At 43.5% G+C, this 20,345-nt stretch overlaps 2 protein-coding genes across 4 annotated transcripts; both read left to right on the top strand.

Annotated features, from left to right (window-relative positions):
- The first annotated feature begins 8,484 nt into the window (after positions 1 to 8,484).
- Positions 8,485 to 10,479, top strand: gpr78a (G protein-coupled receptor 78a). The gene is made up of 3 exons (XM_040146894.1): positions 8,485 to 9,173; positions 9,404 to 9,517; positions 10,236 to 10,479. Exons 1-3 carry the CDS (start codon positions 8,500 to 8,502, stop codon positions 10,477 to 10,479), a joined length of 1,032 nt encoding a protein of 343 aa, XP_040002828.1. The 5' UTR covers positions 8,485 to 8,499.
- A 1,271-nt stretch (positions 10,480 to 11,750) lies between these two features.
- Positions 11,751 to 20,117, top strand: cpz (carboxypeptidase Z). 3 transcript variants are annotated; one of them, XM_040145875.1, is made up of 13 exons: positions 11,751 to 12,017; positions 12,622 to 12,654; positions 13,288 to 13,339; positions 13,521 to 13,843; positions 13,956 to 14,171; positions 15,259 to 15,455; positions 17,360 to 17,521; positions 17,630 to 17,788; positions 17,927 to 18,062; positions 18,166 to 18,305; positions 18,600 to 18,699; positions 18,954 to 19,099; positions 19,222 to 20,117. In XM_040145875.1, the coding sequence occupies exons 1-13, from the start codon at positions 11,924 to 11,926 to the stop codon at positions 19,423 to 19,425; spliced, it is 1,962 nt and encodes a 653-aa protein (XP_040001809.1). In that variant the 5' UTR covers positions 11,751 to 11,923; the 3' UTR covers positions 19,426 to 20,117. The 3 variants fall into 3 exon arrangements, with proteins under 3 accessions (XP_040001809.1, XP_040001807.1, XP_040001808.1); XM_040145873.1 differs by having other exon boundaries at positions 11,752 to 12,017; positions 15,259 to 15,494; positions 19,222 to 20,116; XM_040145874.1 differs by lacking the exons at positions 11,751 to 12,017; positions 12,622 to 12,654 and adding an exon at positions 12,852 to 13,022 and having other exon boundaries at positions 15,259 to 15,494; positions 19,222 to 20,116.
- Positions 20,118 to 20,345: the final 228 nt, after the last annotated feature.

Raw genomic sequence — 20,345 nt, 5'->3', positions numbered from 1 at the left:
TGAAAATGTCAGTGTCCCGACAACCTCCTTTCCCTTAGTTTTTCATTTGCCCGTTATGCATCTTTCAAACTCACTTCTCATCTTACATTCCCACCTCCAATGTATCCCCTAATTTTCCCCTGCCCTAGGCTTTCATTCTTAGTTTAGATCCTAGCGCTCCTGAAAGTATCTACACACACGTTGGCCCCATCTCTCAGTGCTCTGTGGCTGAGCAACAAAAAGGTTAGGGTCCAGGGACCTCAGACCTCTGAGAGAGACAACATGGGGAACAATGGACATTTAGCTCAGTCACGCGTGCCAGGGAAAATGGTGACGATGCTCACGATGCTTTGTTTATCATTCAGAGAGAGCCAGATAAAGAGTGACAGACATTTATTGTAGGGCAAAATCATAATGCCCCCACATAATGTCAAACTGTGAGTCATCATTGACCTCAGCACCCGATGACATTCTGAGTGCCGGATGCTAATCTGCATCATCTCTCTGGTGCTTGAAAACAAACAAACACACACACACACACACACACACACACACACACACACACACACACACACACACACACACACACACACACACACACACACACATGCATCTTAAAAATTAACCTTGGATGGAAGCATCTTCTAGTAGGGGATACAAACAGAGATGGTGATCTGTAACAACGTGTGTGTGTCTGTGTGTTCTCATGTGGTCAGGGGAGAGAGTAACTAAGACTGGGAAATTGTCCAAGAAGACATAGCAAAACAGAAAGAGGCTACAATCAAATCTAAAAGCAAGCCAGATAGACTAGGTTCACAGTAAAGTTGTGAGTTGGAGAAACTCTGTAATCACAGACTGCAGACTGGGGCATCTGGCATGGCAGCAAAAATATAGACAGATTGGACTCAATTAAAAAAAAAACTAACTACTTCCATCTGTTCGGGAGCCAACTCTCACTGTATGACTCACCGCCTTACTGACCAGAACTACTGTGGGTAACTTAGTGTATGAAGAGTAGAGAAGGAAAAAATAAGATGAGTCTTTTAACCTACCGCACACACACACACACACACACACACACACACACACACACACACACACACACACACACACACACACACACACACACACACACACACACACACACACACACACACAGAGCCTTAGTATATATAGCATAGTACAGCTACAGGCAGCATCTCTCACTTGGAAAAAGCTAAGTAGATCCATGTGTGGTTGTGTTGAGTATTTCGCCTGGAATCTGTACTCTGCCCATTCCTCCCCAGATTCATTAAATTAGATTATGTTACATTCAAAGATGTATATGGAAGTGTAGTCTATGCATATACTTATGACAACTACTTTAAGACACTTCATAGTATTTCTGTTTTCCAAAGGCCACGTAGTTTTTGAAGATTTAATGGGGGCTGAAATTCCAGGCATTCCAGGTGAATTATGATCTGTTTTTACTGAGTTTTTCCTCTGGAGATACACACCTCTCCATTTGGCTTTTATTCACAAAAGTAAAATGAATCTGAAGTGTCTCTTTTTGTGGTCTATAGCCCTCAAGCGCTAAGACGTCTTATTTGATATTTCTTTGCGTAAAAATGTTTGACATTATACCCCTGAGAAGAAACTTGTTTAACATTGCAGTATCCCTAAATATTCTCTGAGCTCACAGACACTTCAGGACAAGGAGTGGTATCATTCGATATCTGAGCTATTACGCAAACTTTACCAATCCACTCTGGTTCATTTCGTCATAGGTGTTTTCAATGTGATCCACACTTAAAGACATTCGAGGCTGATGAGGGCCCAAACCTGAGCTGAAAGGAGGATACATATTGGACTTACATTCATCAGGTGGAAACAAACATGACTCCAGATGACTGATAAAGTGGCTCCATGACTGCTGCATGCGCAAGGAGGCAGCTGTTTGCTGGCACCATTGCCATGTCAAATTAAAAATTGCCAGGGTTGTATTTATAGCTTGTTGCCACTGCCCCCAAGAGGCCAAAAGGAATCTTTTATTGCAGGTTTAAAGGAAAAATTGGACATTTTGGCAAATAGACTTATTTACTTTCTTCCCAAGAGCTAGATGAAAAGATGGATACCACTGTCATATGTGTATCTTCACTCGATGCATTGGTAATGAGACAGTTAGCTTAACTTAGTAAAACTGGCAGCAGCTAGCCTGCCTCTGTCTTAAGTTCAAAAATACATCTACCCACACATGAAGTTCACTCTTAACGTAATGTATCTCGTATCTTGTTCATTTAAACCTGCAGTATGGGTAACTGATTTTTTTGGCCCCCTGAGGGCAGTGAATAAGATTCAGGTGACAATTTTCTGTGGGTTCATTACTACTAACGACCCCTTTCACATTGTCACATTGTTTTCACGTTGTCATATGATGCATAATATCGATTACAGTCGCTTTGAGCAGGAGTTACATGCTGTAATTATTTATTGGTGACCAGCAGCCAGAGTCTTGTCATCATGTCATGTGATGACATCAATTTTTAGATCTCGGTTTGTGTACAAATTAAATGGTGATCTTAAAAGGTGCTGGTTGGTCAGACAGAGTTGGGGTAGCCCTACCCCTTGTTCCCAGTTTTTATGCTAAGCTAGGCTAACTGCCTGCTGGCTTAGTACTCAGTACTTTGTTCATAGACATGAGAGTGGTATTAATCTTCTCGTCTAACTCTTGGCAAAGAAGTTAATCAGTGTATTTCCCAAAATGTTGAACTATTCCCTTGAGATTAAAGACTTTCTGTCATGCCCTGAGCAAAACTGTTGAGCAAGACTCTTTCGAAACAGAGATAGAAGCCGGTGCTTTGCTGTGGTTTTACACAAATTCCGAGCTGAACTGGATGGCCTCAGTAACACTCTTATGAGGAAATCAAACAGATACACACACAAATAGATACACACACAGTCACACAGTAAAGCGAGCCCAGAAATTCTTTTGTCAGGGCTCCAGTGATAGCTAAATCCTGTGAGCCCTTCCTATGTCTCTCAACTCCCTCTTTCTGGCAGACCGCTGACTCATGCTTTCTACTCCTCTCTCGCTCTCTCGCTCTCTCCCTCTGTCTCCATGTCTCTCTTTTTATTTATAAACCCAGTCTGCAGCCGCTTCCCTCAACTCCACTTCTTTCTCACACAGGCACTTTTTGAGATTTTTAATAATTCAGTTGCATTTCCTCATCATGTGACCTCTGCGTGGTTGTGTGTGTCTTTGCAATCTTGCATAGGCAATATTATTGTATGTGTATGTGGTGGTTAAGTTCATGGAATGAACTTACCCAACCAGTGGGTGTGTAACCAGTCTTAATCATCCTTCCTGCCTGTGATGTTTATTTACTCTTTGTAAAAGACAGAGTAATTGCTTTCTACTGTGGCTGTATAGCTGCCTAAGTCTTTTAATGAGAATAATGCCTGCTGTGCCCATGCTGGCAGGCATTCTGTGGGTAATGCAAGTCCACACATGGAAACCAGTGTTTTACTGTAGTAGGAAAAGGTTCCTCTTGTTTTGAATATTTAGCTTTTTGTCAGTTATGTCTTCATTTGCTTGGTTACCCTGACAGTTTTTTGGTGCAGTTTCATCACCTCTCATAAAAGCAACATAGGTGACACCATGTAGTAGCAGTTGGTCCTATACCTGATTTGCATGTAGCAAAATAAGGCAGCTTTTTAGGATACGGTATCCACAAATCTCCTTTTCACATTTTAAAAGCAGAAAGGGAGACATCTGGAATAGACATCTGTGTTTGGTGTGACTATTTGAATTTTGCAAAAACAAAAACAACACTGTTTTTGACCTAATGCCAATACAATTCTTCTTCCCTCTAGTGATAGGAGCTACGGATAGATGTCACTTTGTTGGTTGGTCCATCAGTCTGTTTTTCTTTCTGGAAATTTCACGTTAACAGTTTGGTCCAAGGCTTGTTCACAAGTCTAATGGTTTTAGATTTTCCATTTGTTTGTTTTACATAAAAACAGTCTAAAACAAACTTTTGATGGCATTAGTTTGAAGTAGTCAAAGAAAACATGTGGGATCACTGATAGGACCTGTTAGTAGAGGAATAAAATATTGTCAATATCCTCTGACTTACTCCAAAGGAGTTCAGTTTACTTAGGCAGTAGAGATGCTGCTTAGACATCTGTATTTTCAATCTGTCATACACAGTTCCCAAGTATTTTTACATCTGGAAGATTTCTACTTGTACGCCATGAATGGCATTGCAACATTGGGACACTCAGTTTTTCATTCAATTACTCAGGTTACGATGACTCCTAAATAATCACCAAACTTATAAGTACTCCATCAGGATTTATATTCATATTTTCCTATCACCAAAACTCAATGATGCTGCTCACAAAGCAGCATCACTCAAAAGAAAACTTCACTGCCCAATAGACAAATACTGGGACAACCGATTCTAAAATATCTGATTGCAGAAGCATAATACAAAGTTGCTCAAAAATAAGGCAGATTGAACACAATTATTCTTAACATTTACCCCAAACCATTTAAAGCACTTCCCGATTAGTAAACCTCTTACAACAAACTAAAAAACAAACTGTATATGTGAACAGATAAAAAGAATTCATTCATGCAGAGCCACAACAAATGATGATGATGTTTCCTCATTACAAATGATTATTAATATACCCTAACAATGCAGAAAAAATGGTGGAAATTTGAAATCTAAATAGCAAGGATTAGTAAATATTAGTAATATACGTGGTATTTATAATATTTCCTCATTGAGATGTGCACACTAACAGTGAAAAATTGGCCATAGATTTGACCTGATCAATGTGAAAGGCTGTGTGTCAATCATCAGCCATGTTCCCTTCTTAATGCTTTTGGAAGTGGTTTCACTCCAGCTAGAGATATATCGTTTATATTAAAATCAAAAGTGAGAAAAGGGCATCTCACACGTTTATAAGCATTGTGCACTTGCACACAGGCTCCCATACTGTTAGCAAGTGACTGAGAGTGAGATGAAGCGGGAGGGAGAGGCAGGGAGGGAAAGGGAGAGTGACAGAGAGTGTGGATCAAAGCGAGTCCATGTGTGTGTCTGGACATGTGAGTGTCTGTGTGAGTTAGCGTTTCTCAGAGGAGATTTCTACATCCAGACTCCCACGCTCCAGAAACAATCACCCATGACATTTTTTTCCATTTTTTTTCTCTTCCTCCCATTATCTTTTCATATCTTTTTATCACATTTCTTATTCTCCTCTCGACACCTTCACCATCATCACTAGACAGGTGATGGTGTAGGTGATACAATGCAGGAGCCATGCTACCATCACCTCACCAAATGCCTTGCTCTTAGGTTTTTCAAGTGTAGAATTGAATTGAATAGAGCAGACAGATCAGGGTCACTGCTGTCAAAAAGGTGTGATTCTCTTCCCTGAGTCACTAAGAGCCTTTAGTAGTACTAGAGAGCTGCACCCAGGGGGTCTTCACTGTTGGAATAATTGTGCATTTAAATGGTGGTTGGTTTTGTGTTTAAAATGGACAAAATTCACCTGCAGGGAACTAAGGCGTGAGGCTGATTTGCATGCAGCAGTGGCGATGGAGAGATGGAGAGACAGATGGATGCATGGACTGCTGGTCAGAGTAAAATAATTTTCCTCCTCAAAGGGAAAGGAAGAAAGGCCAACTTAAGGTGAAGCGAGAGCTCCATATTGTGTTGCCAACCGTGGGAACTGTGATGTTATGTAATGGCACATACACTCAAAGCATATACACAGAGTCATAGAGCCAGGGGCAGTGGCTTAGGGGGAAGTCGGATGGACCCCTCTCCTGTTAACAGGACTTCTAAAGTGCTTCTGCCATCAGCGCTCTGTTGCTTGCATAATAGCCTCTCCAGCCAGGGAACCCAGAGGAAACACGTGACCACTAAGGGGGTTCCTTCTGGCTGATGGGTGATTTCTCATTCCCTCTCTTCCTCTTTTTTCTCCCTCTGTTTTTCTTTCTCTCTCTTTTTTCCTTCAAAGCAATAGAGCCATTAAGTTAAGATGCTCAGGGACAGCGGTTCCACTGAAGATAGCAGGATTTCTTTTTTAAATGGCAGCATATTGGGCGTATTACTGCAAGTACTGTAAATGCGATCTTCTAAGAACCTGTTAATGATTGAATATAAATGGAGCCTTTGCGGACGGCAGGGATAAACAACATCTGGGGAGCCAGGGAAGAAAAGCAACACAGCCCACCTTCATGCCCATAGACAAACATATATAATGTGTACATACTGAGAGAAAAGCTGCCCACGCATTTGCACTCAGTAGCACACTCATGCCTGCACGCTTGCAGAGGTAAAAACTGTGGTTTCTCTAGACCTAAACAAGCTATTTTTTTGTTTTTTGTTTTTTTGCCTAAACCTGGCAAAACCTTAACCATAGTGCTGTTAGATCATAAAACTGATTTTTATTCAGCAGTGACAGGTCACAGTTTTGGAAGGCCAACGGGGGCACCAGATCAAAAAATGTTTCTATGCGTCTGTCTAGAGGGCACAAACATCAACATATTTTGTCCTTCAGTTTGGAGACTTGTTGTGTTATATGTATTTCCTTTTTATCTAAACATGCTAAAAAGACAATTATTTAGCTTTTTGTCTTTAATAACGGAATTGACTGTTTTTCATTGTGACATGAATTCTTTATGCACCAATGTAATGAAATCAGAAAACCGCAGACAAAGTTCATTAATTAATTTTGGTGTTTTCCAGCATAGAGCAGCACAGACCTGCCAATACTAAATGTAAAGCTATTGTCATTCATTTTCATGAAGAGACACAAGAAAGCTTTTTCTCTTTTGAGATGGAGCTTTGTTGTCAATGCCAAAATGAAACACAATCAATCACAGAAATTCTTGTCAAATTGAAAAACAATTCATTCACTTATTAAAAGTAAATAACTGAAAGAAAAAAGCTAAATAACTTCCCTTTTAATATATGTCTTTCATTGAATAATTCACTAATTTTTTTTGTTTGATTTGTTTTTATTGAGGCGTTTTACATCTTCCATAGCAACCACACCCACGCATGCACAAAAAATTACTGCAAGCTCATTTCCACCAGCATGTTAAAGTGATATATCGTGGGCTTTTGCTTGTAATGCTATGATTACAACCCATTATAATAATAGTTTAGAAGCTGTATAGAAATAATTTCACACCTGACTGTAGCTGCCTGTAAGACATTCAGGAAAGGCAATGTGTAGGTTAACATCATCATCTTTTTTTCCCATCTATCCCTCCTGCACATGTCCTTCCTCCCCCTTAATCCATTTTTTTTCTTTCTGCCCGGGGTTTCATCCATCCCCTCACACTTTCCCTGTCATTTCCTCTCTTCACACCTGCATTTGTAATGTAGATTACGCCTAACACAGTGTCTGATATTTTTCAAGAAGTGTATTGAAATGAGCGTGCTGTGGCAAATGGTTTCTCACAGGCATTTGAGAGGAGATCAACACAAGTCAGTGCTAAAGAAGATGAAGTTCAAAGAGTGATGAGGCCACCAGAGATTTGGCGTTGCTATGGAGATGAGTGATTCTGTGTGTGTGTGTGTGTGTGTGTGTGTGTGTGTGTGTGTGTGTGTGTGTGTGTGTGTGTGTGTGTGTGTGTGTGTGTGTGTGTGTGTATGTGTGTGCTTCACCTGATGTTTTGGGGGCTGGTGGTGGTGCTGGTGGACTAAATATGTCACTGTGATCGGAGCTTAACTGTGGCTATATGCTCATATGCTGATCCACTGGAAGGTGTTTAAAGGAAATATACTCTATATCAAAGAAAGAATACACAATGGTAAGTCTCTCTCTCGCACACGCCACGAATTAATCATATTTGTGAAATTTTACGCAGTGCCACGAAAAGACTTATTTTCACGACTATTACACATGTCGTCTATGTGAAAACACAGCTCATCTTGTTTTTTTTTGGGGGGGGGGGGGTGGGGGTGGAACTCGTGTGCAAACACCATGACATCTCCGTCTCTGATATTAACTGCTGCTTGCATGAATATTGTTCAAGCGTCACATGAGCCAGCTTCCGACCGCACGTGCGGGACGCACGGCATTGCCAACAGGAGAGGAGGCGCTGGATAGAGCGCATGATCGAGAGTAAACAGAGAGAGGGAGAGAGAGAACACTTGGTAACCTGAAGTCATCGTTTCCAAGGCTTTTCACTTTGGACTAAACAGCAGTAATTATACACCGGAGGGGGGGTGGGGAAGAACACCGACACTAATTTAATTGCTGGATAGCTTGAGCAACATATAATGGGTTTAAAAAAGTAGCCCACGCCACTGACAGGCACCGAGAGGAAGGTTTGTTTGGGCACTTCAGCACTGGACAGCTCTCTCCGCGTGTCTCCCGCTCACCGGCGCGACTCTGGCATGTGCGCCGGGAGAATGTGCATCTTTCGCATCTGGTGGGGGGCACGGGCCGAGAGCATGGCGGACTCTCCGCACCATCCTCGCCACAGCTGCCGCTAACGCCGAGCCTCGAGACATGAGCGTACCGGAATTCCTACTGGAAGTGTCCATTGTGGTGATAGCCGTTGTCTCGTTGTTGACCAATTCGTCCGTGCTGCTATGTTTCACCCAGAGCGCCGAGTTGAGATCCCATGTGCCCGGACTCTTCATCCTGAACCTCTCCTTCTCCAACATCCTCCTCGCTATCATCAACATGCCCGCCACTTTTCTCGGGGTGGCCAAAGGCGAGAAGCCCCTCGGGGACTGGTTCTGTCAGGCCGTCAGCTTTGCTGAGACTTTTCTCACCACTAATGCCATGCTGAGCATGGCCGCGCTGAGCATGGACAGGTGGATAGCGGTGGTGTTTCCCCTGAGTTACTCCAGCAAGATGCGCCACAGAGACGCGTTTCTGATGGTGGCCTACTCGTGGCTGCACTCTCTCACCTTTTCCCTGACCCAGCTGCTGATGGACTGGGGGGGATACAGCCCCACTTACGCCTCGTGTACCGTTCACCTGGACGCGGGGGGGAGGTCGCCGCTGGCCGCCTACGCGACCTTCACGGCGCTGTTCCACCTCAGCAGCTTTGCGCTCTGCCTCCTGGTCCTGTGCTTCGCCTACCTGAAGGTTCTGCGAGTGGCCCGGTCCCACTGCAAGAGGATCGATGTCATCACGGTGCAGACGCTGCTTCTGCTGGTCGATATTCACCCCAGGTAAAGTAGACTGGAGACGAAACTCTGAAGCTGAGAGGTTTCGAAGTTATTTCTTACTTTTTTAGAAAACCTCAAGAGTCTGAGATGTGTGTTTCCAGGGCGGTTTCGACTCGTTTCAAAGGAGAAAGTTCCTGATTTATTTTAAAACACTGCAAAATACGTTGCATTGCGATAGGCTAGTAATGATCTACATTGGTCACGTATTTGCTCGCTTTCTCTGTGTCTGGCAGTGTGAAGGAGAGATGTCTGGCAGAACAGAAGAAGAGGAGGCAGCGCGCCACTAAAAAGATTTGCGTCTTCATCGGCTCGTTCATCCTCTGCTTTTCACCCTATGTTATAACAAGGTAGCACCCTGCTCTGTGGCTAACTGTCTGTCTTTATTTTGGTTGACTTCCTGTGAGGCCTGTCTGTCTTCAGATGCTTTTAGAATAATCGCCCGAGGGAAAATTGAACTACATAACATTTCCCGAGTGTCTGATGTGTCTCTAATAATGGGTTTTATACAGACCATGTTTTTTTTTTTTGGGGGGGGGGGTAACGTCTGACAAAGACTAGATACAATATCCCGAAACCCAGTTTATAATTCAATACAAGAGCTCTGAAATACTACCTCAGTGAAGTTCCTAATGTCCAGTTTTTGTGGAATTTTTTGTCTGAGGTTGAATCATCACCTCTCCCACACAAAATTTCAATATGAGGATGACGTCGGTTGTCGGTTTGAAATCAGAAGTGAACAGCATTCTACTTCCGCTGAAGTCCCGGGGGGCTTTGTCACTTGAATGCCGTTTTGGGGCGCGTGGGAGGACTGTCTCACTATAGGAAACCCCTTGCACCACATGAAAAAAATGTTCACCCTTCAGTATTTTCAGAACCCTGGAAAAGACGATGTGCTATCTCATAATTATGAAATAACGAGTCATAATCATGAGATACTGAGATGACTCATGACTATGAGATACTTACATGTTTTTTTTAGTTGGTGGCATGAGAGAAATGAGTTTCCATATTCACTACAATAGGGCCAACAGGATTCACTTCTTCTGCTTGTTGCTCCTCCTGCAGGTTGGTGGAGTTGTTGCCCTCCGTGCACATCCCCCGGTATTTGGGCATTGCCACCAAATGTCTGTCCTACGCCAAGGCTTCCAGCGACCCGTTCGTCTACTGTCTGCTGCGGCAGCAGTACCGGAAGGTCCTGGTCAGTGTTATCAGCCGGCTCCTGAGGAAGGACCAGTACTTGCTGTCCGCCCACAGCACAAGCAGCACGTTGGACACCACAGATGACAACTGCGTCGCCAGGATCACCTGAGCTCGGTGGGTTAGCTTTGAAATGATTCAACACCTGCATCCCCTTCTGCAGGAAGGTCAGAGGTCAGGGTCTTTAAAAAGCAGCCGCCCTCCAGATGAAAAGGCATCAGTGCCACGGCCTGGGGACACTTTAACAGAGGGCCGGACCACGGGACTGTTTAAGCCAAACTGTTGTCCGCTGGGAGAAGCGGTTACTTAACGAGACCTCGCTGGCCTCTGATGTGTACCGAAGGCATTTTCAAACTCTACAGACTGCTGTTTCCACAGGGCTCATCAGTTTGCGTGCTGAGGCACTGCCAAGGAAACAGCACATGAAAACCACAACACTATGTCTATTATTATTATAAATGTAAATCTATGTTTGAATTTGTCAGGAAGTGTTCTCCATGTCTCAGTGAAAAACTGGAAAAGAGTTAATTCCGATGACTGTTTTGAAGCTAATAAGCTAAGTTTGTGGTAATGAGTGCCATTTTTAACAAGCGTAGAAAGAGATTAGTGTGGGGATGTGTGAAGAGGTCATATCATGACAAAAACACAGAGTGAATAATAAACTCAACTGCCACAGACACACTACGAGTCCACTACGTGATCAAAACATGGTTAGATGTGAGATGGGAGTATTGTGATACTGTTGGCGGTTTAAGATATAGTTGTGTTGTAGCAGCGGTTCCCAACTGCTTTGCTTTGCCAGCCCTAATCACATGTTATGACTTTAGTGTGAACATGAGCTGTGAGCAGTTCAAACAAATGTAAATCTTTTGAAGCATACTTTAGAGGCCTTGAGAAGTGAAATAAGAAAGTGAACATTTGAAAAAAAATTCTAATAAAACGATTTATTTATTTTTTATAACTATTCCTTAAATCGTCTGTTGCCCCTTCAGATTTATCTTAGGACCCTCTGTGTGGGTCTGACCCCTATGTTGGGAACCGCTGGTATGGACATGATCGCTGTAACGGCCTAATGATACATGATCACTATAAAAATGCAAAAGCGAGAAGATCCGGGTTGATGGGGTTTCGCACACACACCATTGGTGCAGAAATGGGATTTTTTTTTTTTTGCATTGAACTGGTGAACGGGCTCTGCAGCCCTACTATGTCAAACGTTTCGGCCCATGCACTTCTCCCACCCCCACCCCCACAAGCCACGTTTCCTCCTCGTGTTCCCACACACACAGGGCTCCGTGCAGTGTAATATGATCGGCGCTCGCTCGTAACACTCAGCAGCGAGCCACACTCCTGGCTGGCGCGCCGCGCTCTTTTTTTTTTTTTTTTTTTTTTCCGGGACAGGGATGCTCCGCGCAGACAAAGGCAGAGGGTTTCCGTGATGTCGCCTTGGTGGTAATCATCATCGAGCCAAGAGCACGGGAAAAGAAGTCGCCGCTCCAGCCGCACACTGCCACATCACGCACCGCCGCCGTCACGCCGCTCGCTGCGCCGCGAACATGCATGGGGGACTTTTGGTGCTGCTTCTTTGCTTGGCGGGGAGCGGCCGGTGCGCCCCGCGGGAGAGCTGCGAGCCGGGAGACGAGACTTCAGGTAAGATCGCCTCAGCCCGCGACAGCTGGGGTCACGCGAGCGTGCGCGCCGTGCCAAAGGTAAAGCGCGCTGGCTGATGCGCGGTGCCGTAGGGGGAACTTCAAGTATGGCTGTTTGGGAGAGCGACGTGGGAATTTAAGACTTCCGGTTGCAATCAACTAAAAACTGTTAGACTGCACAACACGGATCCCAATTTAAATATTAAAGGGTTTACCGTCTGATTTTCTGTAATCGACCAGAAAAGAATCGGGGTTTTTTGTTAACCGATTCTTTACTTTCTTAAAAGTCTATACCCTCCCGTCTCTCGTAGCTCCATTGCTTAATATCCCGGGTTAGATTTTGCAGAGGCCCATGTGGCCTCTTTGTCATGCAAAGTTGACAGTGGCTTCGTGTTGTAGACACATTTTCACCTGCTTTTTTTTTTTTTTTTTTTTTTCCTGAACCGCATCAGCCTCGGCGTAAACAGTGATAACAGTTAAACAGAGCGCCGGCTTTGGCGTGTGTCCAGCTTTTGAGGACGTCGCCTCCTAGCGTTTTTGTTGGAGGCCCGCTGATGTTTTCGTGCTTCCTCCAAGTTTATTGTTTGGCTTGTTCTCCTTCACAGAAAAATGCGGGAACAGCGTACACGAAGAAAAACGTAGGTGGATTCCTTTGACCTTTCTGCAGTTTTGATTGCCTGTAATAAATCCCAGATACGATGTTAGAGGTACAGATTTTACATTTCCAAGTATAAAAAGTGATCATAGCTGTCTGAAATGTTACTTCAGGGCTTGGCTGTCCACTTGAAGTGTTTAGTTGAATTTTCAGACCACGACCTGACCTTCGGGGCTGGAAAGCGAAAGTGTTTGAATTACCAAGTGCTCCTGCATGATGAAACAGGCCTCCTCTCCAGATAGCCAGTCTGAGGGGAAATGCAGCTGCGGCATTTGAGCTCAGTCTGCAGGGCAGCAGAATTTATGGAGCTTCAGAAGCCCCAAACTGTGCATTTTCATTTTGAAACACCAGGTGCTAAATCAGTCGGGTCTAATGGTTTTGTAAATAGATCATAGTGTTTTTACCGCTACTCTTAAAGATGTGACAGATGCACATTTTTCTTCACAAGCCCTAAAGAGATTTAGCTTTTTTCAAAAATGGTCTTAGATCCAGCGGTACCCTTAAAACAACTAAAGAAAAGCTAAGCTGCTTACTTAGTAAACTCTACATGCTAAGTAAACGCATCCTTATTCAAAAGTTGACTTACCAGCTGCCCATGCCTTCTGTCTCCCCACAGCTACCTGTACAGAGCTGAACCTGGGCTACTGCAATGATATGGGATACTCTAGGTGGGTCATAGAGGTTGGTACTAATGTGGGCAAGGAGATCAGTTCCAGCTAAAAACATTAACCATATATACATTTTTAACCATTGCTGTTATTCTTTGGATCTCAGTTGTCTTTATAACTTCTTGACGTCTGTTTGTGGGCATCATCTTTAAATCCTGCTTTTAAAACACTGCCGCTCTAGAACCATGTTCCCAAACATCCTTGGCCACCAGAGTCAGTTGGAGGCTGAATCAGGGTCCGAATATCTCCTTCTGAGTGTCATCCACGGCCTGCTCAATGGGGAGTGCTCCCCTGAGATACGTCTCGTGGGCTGCTCGGTACTCGCCTTTCCCTGCCAGGATGACAAGACGATCAAACCATGCCGCAGCACATGCGAGGCATTGAGGAAGGACTGTTTCCATGCCTTCGAGGCCATCGAAATGGCCTGGCCCTACTTTCTCGACTGCGACCGCTTTTTCGCCAGCGACCAAGAGGGCTGCTTTGACCCACTGGCAGGGATGAAAGGTAAAGGTCACACTGTCTTTTCTACTGTTTTGGACCAATGCACATCTACTGCACTGTGAAACAAACACAGCTCTCTTCTCTCCTGCCCTAAATCCCGGTGTCCCCCCTCCAGCCCAACAGGAGATCGCAATGTCCAGCCTCTCTCCTGAAGAACCCAGCACCATCATACAGTTCACCTACACCTCTAATGCCCAGATGTACAGCTTACTGAAGAGAACAGCAGCCAAGTGTTCCCATATCTCTCATGTCTACAGCATCGGTCGCAGCTCTGAGGGCAAGGATTTGCTGGTTATTGAGTTCACCAACAACCCTGGGCAGCATGAGCTGTGTGAGTAAGAAACTGCAGTGTAGCCTTGTGATTACATCATTCTCATAGCTCGCAATTTATTTTCCCCCTGTTGGGTAATTCGTGTCCAATGCAAAATTTGTCCTCAATTTTCCATCAACTTCTTTGGATATAAGATGTGAACTCGACATCGACATATTATCACCTTGTGTAGTCGATGTGGTGGGAGTGTAAGCAAACAGTTGCTTATTTACACATCCAGCAAATACAGAGCAACATTAGCGTTTTATTTGGAGCTGTGCTTCTGGTGCCTTGGCGAACGTAAGTCCAATATTCACTCTCCTTTTAGCTCCTTTCTGGTCTCTCTAACTGACGCTTGTTCATGAGGTAGTTGCTACGCTATGCTAAGCAGGTAGAGTACATTCGGTTTATCATGAAAGTATCTCTGTGCTGAAAATAACGCTGGAGATAGCGGTGAGAGTGAAGCAAAACGGTAACGTTATGGGCAGTGAAACCAAAGTGATGAGCTTAAAGATGCTGTAATCCTCAGCAGAGCTGAGAGGATCTGCAGAGTCGGGGGATGATTCTCTTTGGGCTTGTCACTACTGGCAACAGCTTTTATATTCCTTTTATAGTAATTCGATGCATTATTGATACAAAAATATTGATTAGAGCAGCTTTAACTTTTGGTGTCTGTCCCACAAAATTACCTGCATTTTAATCATTGTCTCTTACAGTAACCATCATGTCGGGATTTTCATGAAAGTGATTAGTTTGTTGTACCAGGTCAATTTATTTTCTCTCAGTGATTTTAATTGAAGTTGATTTTCCACATTTGCCAGTGAAAGTTATGTTGTGTGATAAATAGTTATATTGAGGTAAAACATTACTACTTTTCTTCTACTTTTCAGTACGCCACATTCCTAATGCAGCTCTTCATCACTTACAGTAATATTTAACCCTGCATGGTGGAAGTGGGGGCTGGGCTGCAAACCAATTTTGGGCAGTAAAGTTCTGCTTTTGGTCCCCAAAAATGTTTGTACCGCCACTGAAATGATGCATCGCCCCAAAGTGGCCAAAATCACTGCCTACAGCTTTAATCATGTGTGGTTCTGTCTGTGAACTGTAGTGGAGCCAGAGATCAAGCTGGTGGGCAACATGCACGGCAACGAGGTGCTGGGACGCCAGCTGCTCATCTACCTGGCCCAGTACCTGTGTTCAGAGTACATTCTGGGGAACCAGCGAATTCAGACCATCATCAACACAACCCGCATCCATATTCTGGCCTCCATGAACCCCGATGGCTATGACCTGGCCGCCTCAGAGGTAGAGGATAACAGTGACCCGGAACTCAGCAACCAGGAAGTAAATATTGTTAACAGTCAAAATAGACAAACCGTCATTATCCGTTGTCAGTCCACTGTTCAGTCTGTTGAGCTTGGCATATGGAGGTGGAGGACTGAGGTACTCTGCTGAGGGAGTTGGGGAGTTCTGAATACAGGGGGAATTTACAATGTTGGTTGTGGGTTGTGAAATGGGAGCCATGGAGCAACCTTGTGACAATGTTGTTAGCTGTGAGTTTTACAAACATAAAGGCTGCTGATTTTAAAATATCTAGAAAAAGAACTCATTTTACTTCGTGGTGTAATTTAATGATTTTGGTATTAGGGACAGTAATTTACTCAAGAAGAGTAAGCGGAAGACGAGCGGAAATGAATTCATGATTCAGGTAAGCTGCTGAATCACTAACTACTGCTATGGCTCAGTCCTGCTTCAGTTGCCAAACTGGATGGAAGAAAGTTAGAGTGCTCAAGCCCTGCACCTCCTACCTGTCTGTCAGTCTTTCTGTCTATCTGTACAGACTTACTAGTCTAGAGCGGGTCCTCCTACTGCCAGACACAGTCATCAACCAGTCAGTGATCTCAACATAAGCAGGAATATAACTGAGGTAAAAATTTCTAACTCGATTCTACCAAAGTCTGTTAAAATCCTGACAATAAGTTTATATACCAAAGCTGGCAGTGGGAAAACCTGTATGCACCCTATTTTTACTAATCATCACTTCACGAGCTTGTTTAGCAACTGTAGAAGTCTCTCAGCTCTGTTTATCCTGCCGTACATTATACTGTACTATAGTCCGAACAACTGAGACCAAGTCTCGTGGATAACGTGACAAGCCTGAGAAAGCCGGACTTCTACAGAGTCATCGCTTGAGCCTTTGATGCTGGGTATAACAATACTGACAAAGCTTTTGGTCAAAATGTTGTGAATTAATTCACAAATGCCCCAGGCCTTGTCACGGAGACTCTAACAAGCTCTGCATGCATTATAAGCTGTGGACTGATCATGTGTTTGCTCAGATGTGTGTGTAGCAGTCATTTGACAAAGGACCCGGTAAAACTAGGGGGAATTGCAGGTCGCATTGTGAGGTCCACAGTGAAGATAATCCAGTCAATGTATGCAATGTGCAATCTGAACACCACTCTGTGGTCCAACTTCTTAATGACGAGCATAATGTTACACACAGCTACACTCGAGTGAGACGTTTCATATGCGTGGGTTGTAGTCTGGCAGGCTGTCTGAATCGCACCTGCATGAGGACTTCGCAATACATACCTGGCTGAAACATAAATGAAAGTGTGCACCACACTGCACCTTTTACTAATAAGATCAAATTTAAAATTTGTGATGTTGGCTCAGCTACTTTGAATGTACTTATATTATGCGTATTGCATGTATTATAGTAATTTTCAGTCATACTTGTAATGTATAAAAGAGTACACTAAAACCTCAAACTGTATCTTTGTATTGTATATGGCAACATATACATTTATGTTTATAATATGTAACAGTCTGCATAATCCAAAAATCCCTTTTTGACTGTTTGGATGGATAAATCACCTAAATGCTAACTAAATGCATTTTCTGCTCACCTCTAATACTGATGAATAATGGTTTTCTCTTATCACTCCCTTTAATGCTTTTTCTCATGACGGATATATGGTCTTGTCTACATGTTAACAATAGAATTAACAGATATAGTCTAACATGTTCCTCCTTGTATTCCCAACTAATATTCATACAGTTTACTCAATATTTTCTTCACATAATCACTGGTCCTTCTAATGTCAACACGTCATCATCATCCTGATTATTGTCAGTCTAAAGAATAGACTTTCCCTTTCCGACACTTTCTGATGCTCCTAGCTGTTTAAACCTAAATGTTTCAGGGTCACTTGCTGAATGCTTGGACCAATGGTCGGACCAACTCCCAGAACATCGACCTGAACCGCAATTTTCCGGACCTCACCTCCATCTTCTACCGGAATCGCCGCAGCAGGCACTACCGCATTGACCACATTCCAATCCCCGACGCCTACTGGTTTGGAAAGGTGAGAGAGGATCGGTTTTTGTTGATCAGAAATTATGGAGTAAAATATCTGCATTGGATATTTCAGTATGGGTCCCAAGACAATCCAATTCTACCTTTTGGACTATAGGTGGCACCAGAGACCTATGGAGTGATGAAATGGATCAGGTCACTGCCCTTCGTGCAGTCTGCCAGCCTCCACGGAGGGGAGCTGGTGGTCTCCTATCCCTTCGACTTCTCTAGACACACTCATGAGGAGAGGATGTTCTCACCCACTCCAGACGAGCAGGTAGGGAGGGAGGACAGACTTGTCAATTGATGGATAGACAATATTGTAGTCTGTGCAATGACACAAAAAGAATCTTGAGTATTGCTGAAAAAGTTTCTGTCTCACCATCCACCCATTTAATGATGTCCCCCTGCTCAGGTCTTCAAGCAGCTGGCTCGTACCTATGCGGACGCCCATGCCACCATGTCAAATAATGACACGGAGAGGTGTGGAGCCTCCTTTTACCGAACTAGGGGCATCATCAATGGGGCCCTGTGGTACAGTTTTGCTGGTGGTGAGATACAACACTTTTCAAACTATGGAGAGAACCATTCATAAATTCTTTTTTCTACCCTTCACAATGCTTGTGAGGGACTCATTACGTACATGTCATGCAGGCATGTCAGACTTCAACTACCTGCACACTAACTGTCTGGAGATCACTGTGGAGCTCGGCTGTGACAAGTTCCCCTCAGAGGCTGAGCTTTACCCAGAATGGAAGAGGAATAAGGAAGCTCTGCTCAGTTTTCTCGAGTCTGTAAGTGTCTGTTAGAAAGGCTTAATAACCTGACAAAAAAAATGACATTTTCACCTGCTGGCAGAGGAATGAATAATTGACAATGAAAAAAAAAAAAAAAGGTGATGAAATAATAGCCACTTGTCAAGTCAAAGTTTCCAGTTTCAAAGACAAGAGGATAGAAATGATATTAATAATAAACAGGTACCTAGTGTAGCATCTGTAGCCAGTGCATTGTGTGTAATTACTCATTCCAGGACAAAACTACTTAACTATACTATATGGCTGTCCACTGTGTTCCCTGTCCCTGGACAGGTCCATCGAGGGATAAAGGGAGTAGTTACGGATGTTGATGGCAATGGGATAAAAGGTGCTACTATCTCTGTCAGAGGGATCAGGAAAGCTGTCACCACAGGTAATTATTATTGTATATTGATACATATATTTTTACATGGCCTTTTTTTTATTGCTGTTTTCTGTAACTTTTAGACATGCATAGTGTAGCTTTTGAGCGTAAGTTGCAAAATTTACCTTGGATATTAGACATTTTGTTGATTTTCTCCTTTTACCGTGCTCTCCCATTACTGTCTTCCCTCTTTTTGATTTGTTTCCCTGCCTGTCTGGCGTGTTTTCCTTGCCATCCTGTTCTGTGTCTACCCTTCCCTCCAGCTGAGGATGGAGACTACTGGCGGCTGCTGAACCCCGGTACTCACATCATGACAGCCACAGCCAAGGGTTATTCCAGGGTCAGTAAGAGGGTTCATCTGCCTCACCATATGATAAAGCCTGGTCGTGTCGACTTTGTCTTGGAGAAGGTTTGGATCTTTGCCATCATAGTCACGTTCAGTGAATGCTATTCAGATGTACATACAGTACATGGTCATTAATTCATCACCTCTGCTCTCCATCTTCACCTTCTCCCACATCCTTCATTAAGGTTCCCGTGGAGCCCGATATCGACGACCACCTCTTCCCCACAGTAGACACATGGGATCGATTTGACCCCTACAACCAGTTTGAGCGCTACAGCGAGCCAGACGTACGCGAAGGAGGGATAGAGCGGCAGGAGAAGCCCTGGTGGTGGAACTACTTCTCCCAATCTGGCATCTCACCTCCACACTGGCTGCTGCGAAATGTCTAGCCACATTTTGGGACAATAAAGATCCCATCGTACCACTGCAGAGGGAGAATGGTGATGGACGGTCACACATCCAGTCCCACTGGTACTCTCAGAGCCATCTGTGTAGCGGGAGCTGTGACACTGAAATCAGCAGTAACTAAATAGATTTCAGTTCTTCCTGGAAGGATGTGAATAGGCTCTTTTCTGCCAGGCATCAAACTTAATTCTGGCCTGTAAGTGGAGTTTTGGCCAATATTGCTTTGCAGCTGCAATTGAATTTTTAAGTTAAAATTGAACCACTGGAACGTAAAATGAGTTATGCTCAATGGTCCACCCTTTAAAGAAGATCCCAAAACAATGGCATGCACTTATTTGAATATTGTGATTACAGATTACAATTTCACATTGGACGGCAGCTGTATAGAATGAGTTGGGTAAAAAAAAAAAATTCATTCAGATTTGATTATTGTCTCAAAACATTCCGCAGGTAATTTCACTCTGTTTCAGCCACATTTTATGTATTATACAAGGCCTAAGTGATTCAGTGAAAATGCTCTGGACCACTAACAGTATCTGATATTGAGCAGCACATTTATGCTTGGGTTAGCAGTAATACTGTGCCAAATGTGTATAAATTCTTAATTCTTGCTTCGTCTGTTTTTCACAAGCATGAATATTAAAAATTAAATACTTCTGGCATATTTTCCTCCATTTTTTTAAATTTAAAAATGATTACGTATTATGTTATTAGAGATTAAAACAGTCCCTACTTCATTCACACTTTGGAGCCCCAACCTCTTCAGAGGCCATTGTAGCGTTTGATCACCAGAGGGCGCCAGAGACAATGTAATGACAGATTGTTGCCAACTTCATTAAAGTCAATGGTGAGTAATCGTATTAGCAAGAGTTGGTAATGGGCATCTGTGCCCTTCATTCATTCA

This window comes from Xiphias gladius, chromosome 15 (assembly GCF_016859285.1).
Source record: "Xiphias gladius isolate SHS-SW01 ecotype Sanya breed wild chromosome 15, ASM1685928v1, whole genome shotgun sequence".
In the NCBI taxonomy this organism is placed as follows: Eukaryota; Metazoa; Chordata; class Actinopteri; order Istiophoriformes; family Xiphiidae; genus Xiphias; species Xiphias gladius.
The sequence above is the reverse complement of the archived record's forward strand: the minus strand, read 5'-3'. Positions and strand labels throughout refer to the sequence as shown.

Excerpts from the sequence above, each read along its gene's own strand:
- gpr78a (XM_040146894.1), top strand. The coding sequence starts at position 8,500 with ATGAGCGTACCGGAATTCCTACTGGAAGTGTCCATTGTGGTGATAGCC. Across the intron at positions 9,174-9,403 it reads CTGGTCGATATTCACCCCAG|TGTGAAGGAGAGATGTCTGG; the intron begins GTAAAGTAGACT and ends TGTGTCTGGCAG. Across the intron at positions 9,518-10,235 it reads TCACCCTATGTTATAACAAG|GTTGGTGGAGTTGTTGCCCT; the intron begins GTAGCACCCTGC and ends CTCCTCCTGCAG.
- cpz (XM_040145873.1), top strand. The coding sequence starts at position 11,924 with ATGCATGGGGGACTTTTGGTGCTGCTTCTTTGCTTGGCGGGGAGCGGC. Across the intron at positions 13,844-13,955 it reads CCCACTGGCAGGGATGAAAG|CCCAACAGGAGATCGCAATG; the intron begins GTAAAGGTCACA and ends TCCCCCCTCCAG. Across the intron at positions 18,063-18,165 it reads GTGGTACAGTTTTGCTGGTG|GCATGTCAGACTTCAACTAC; the intron begins GTGAGATACAAC and ends CATGTCATGCAG.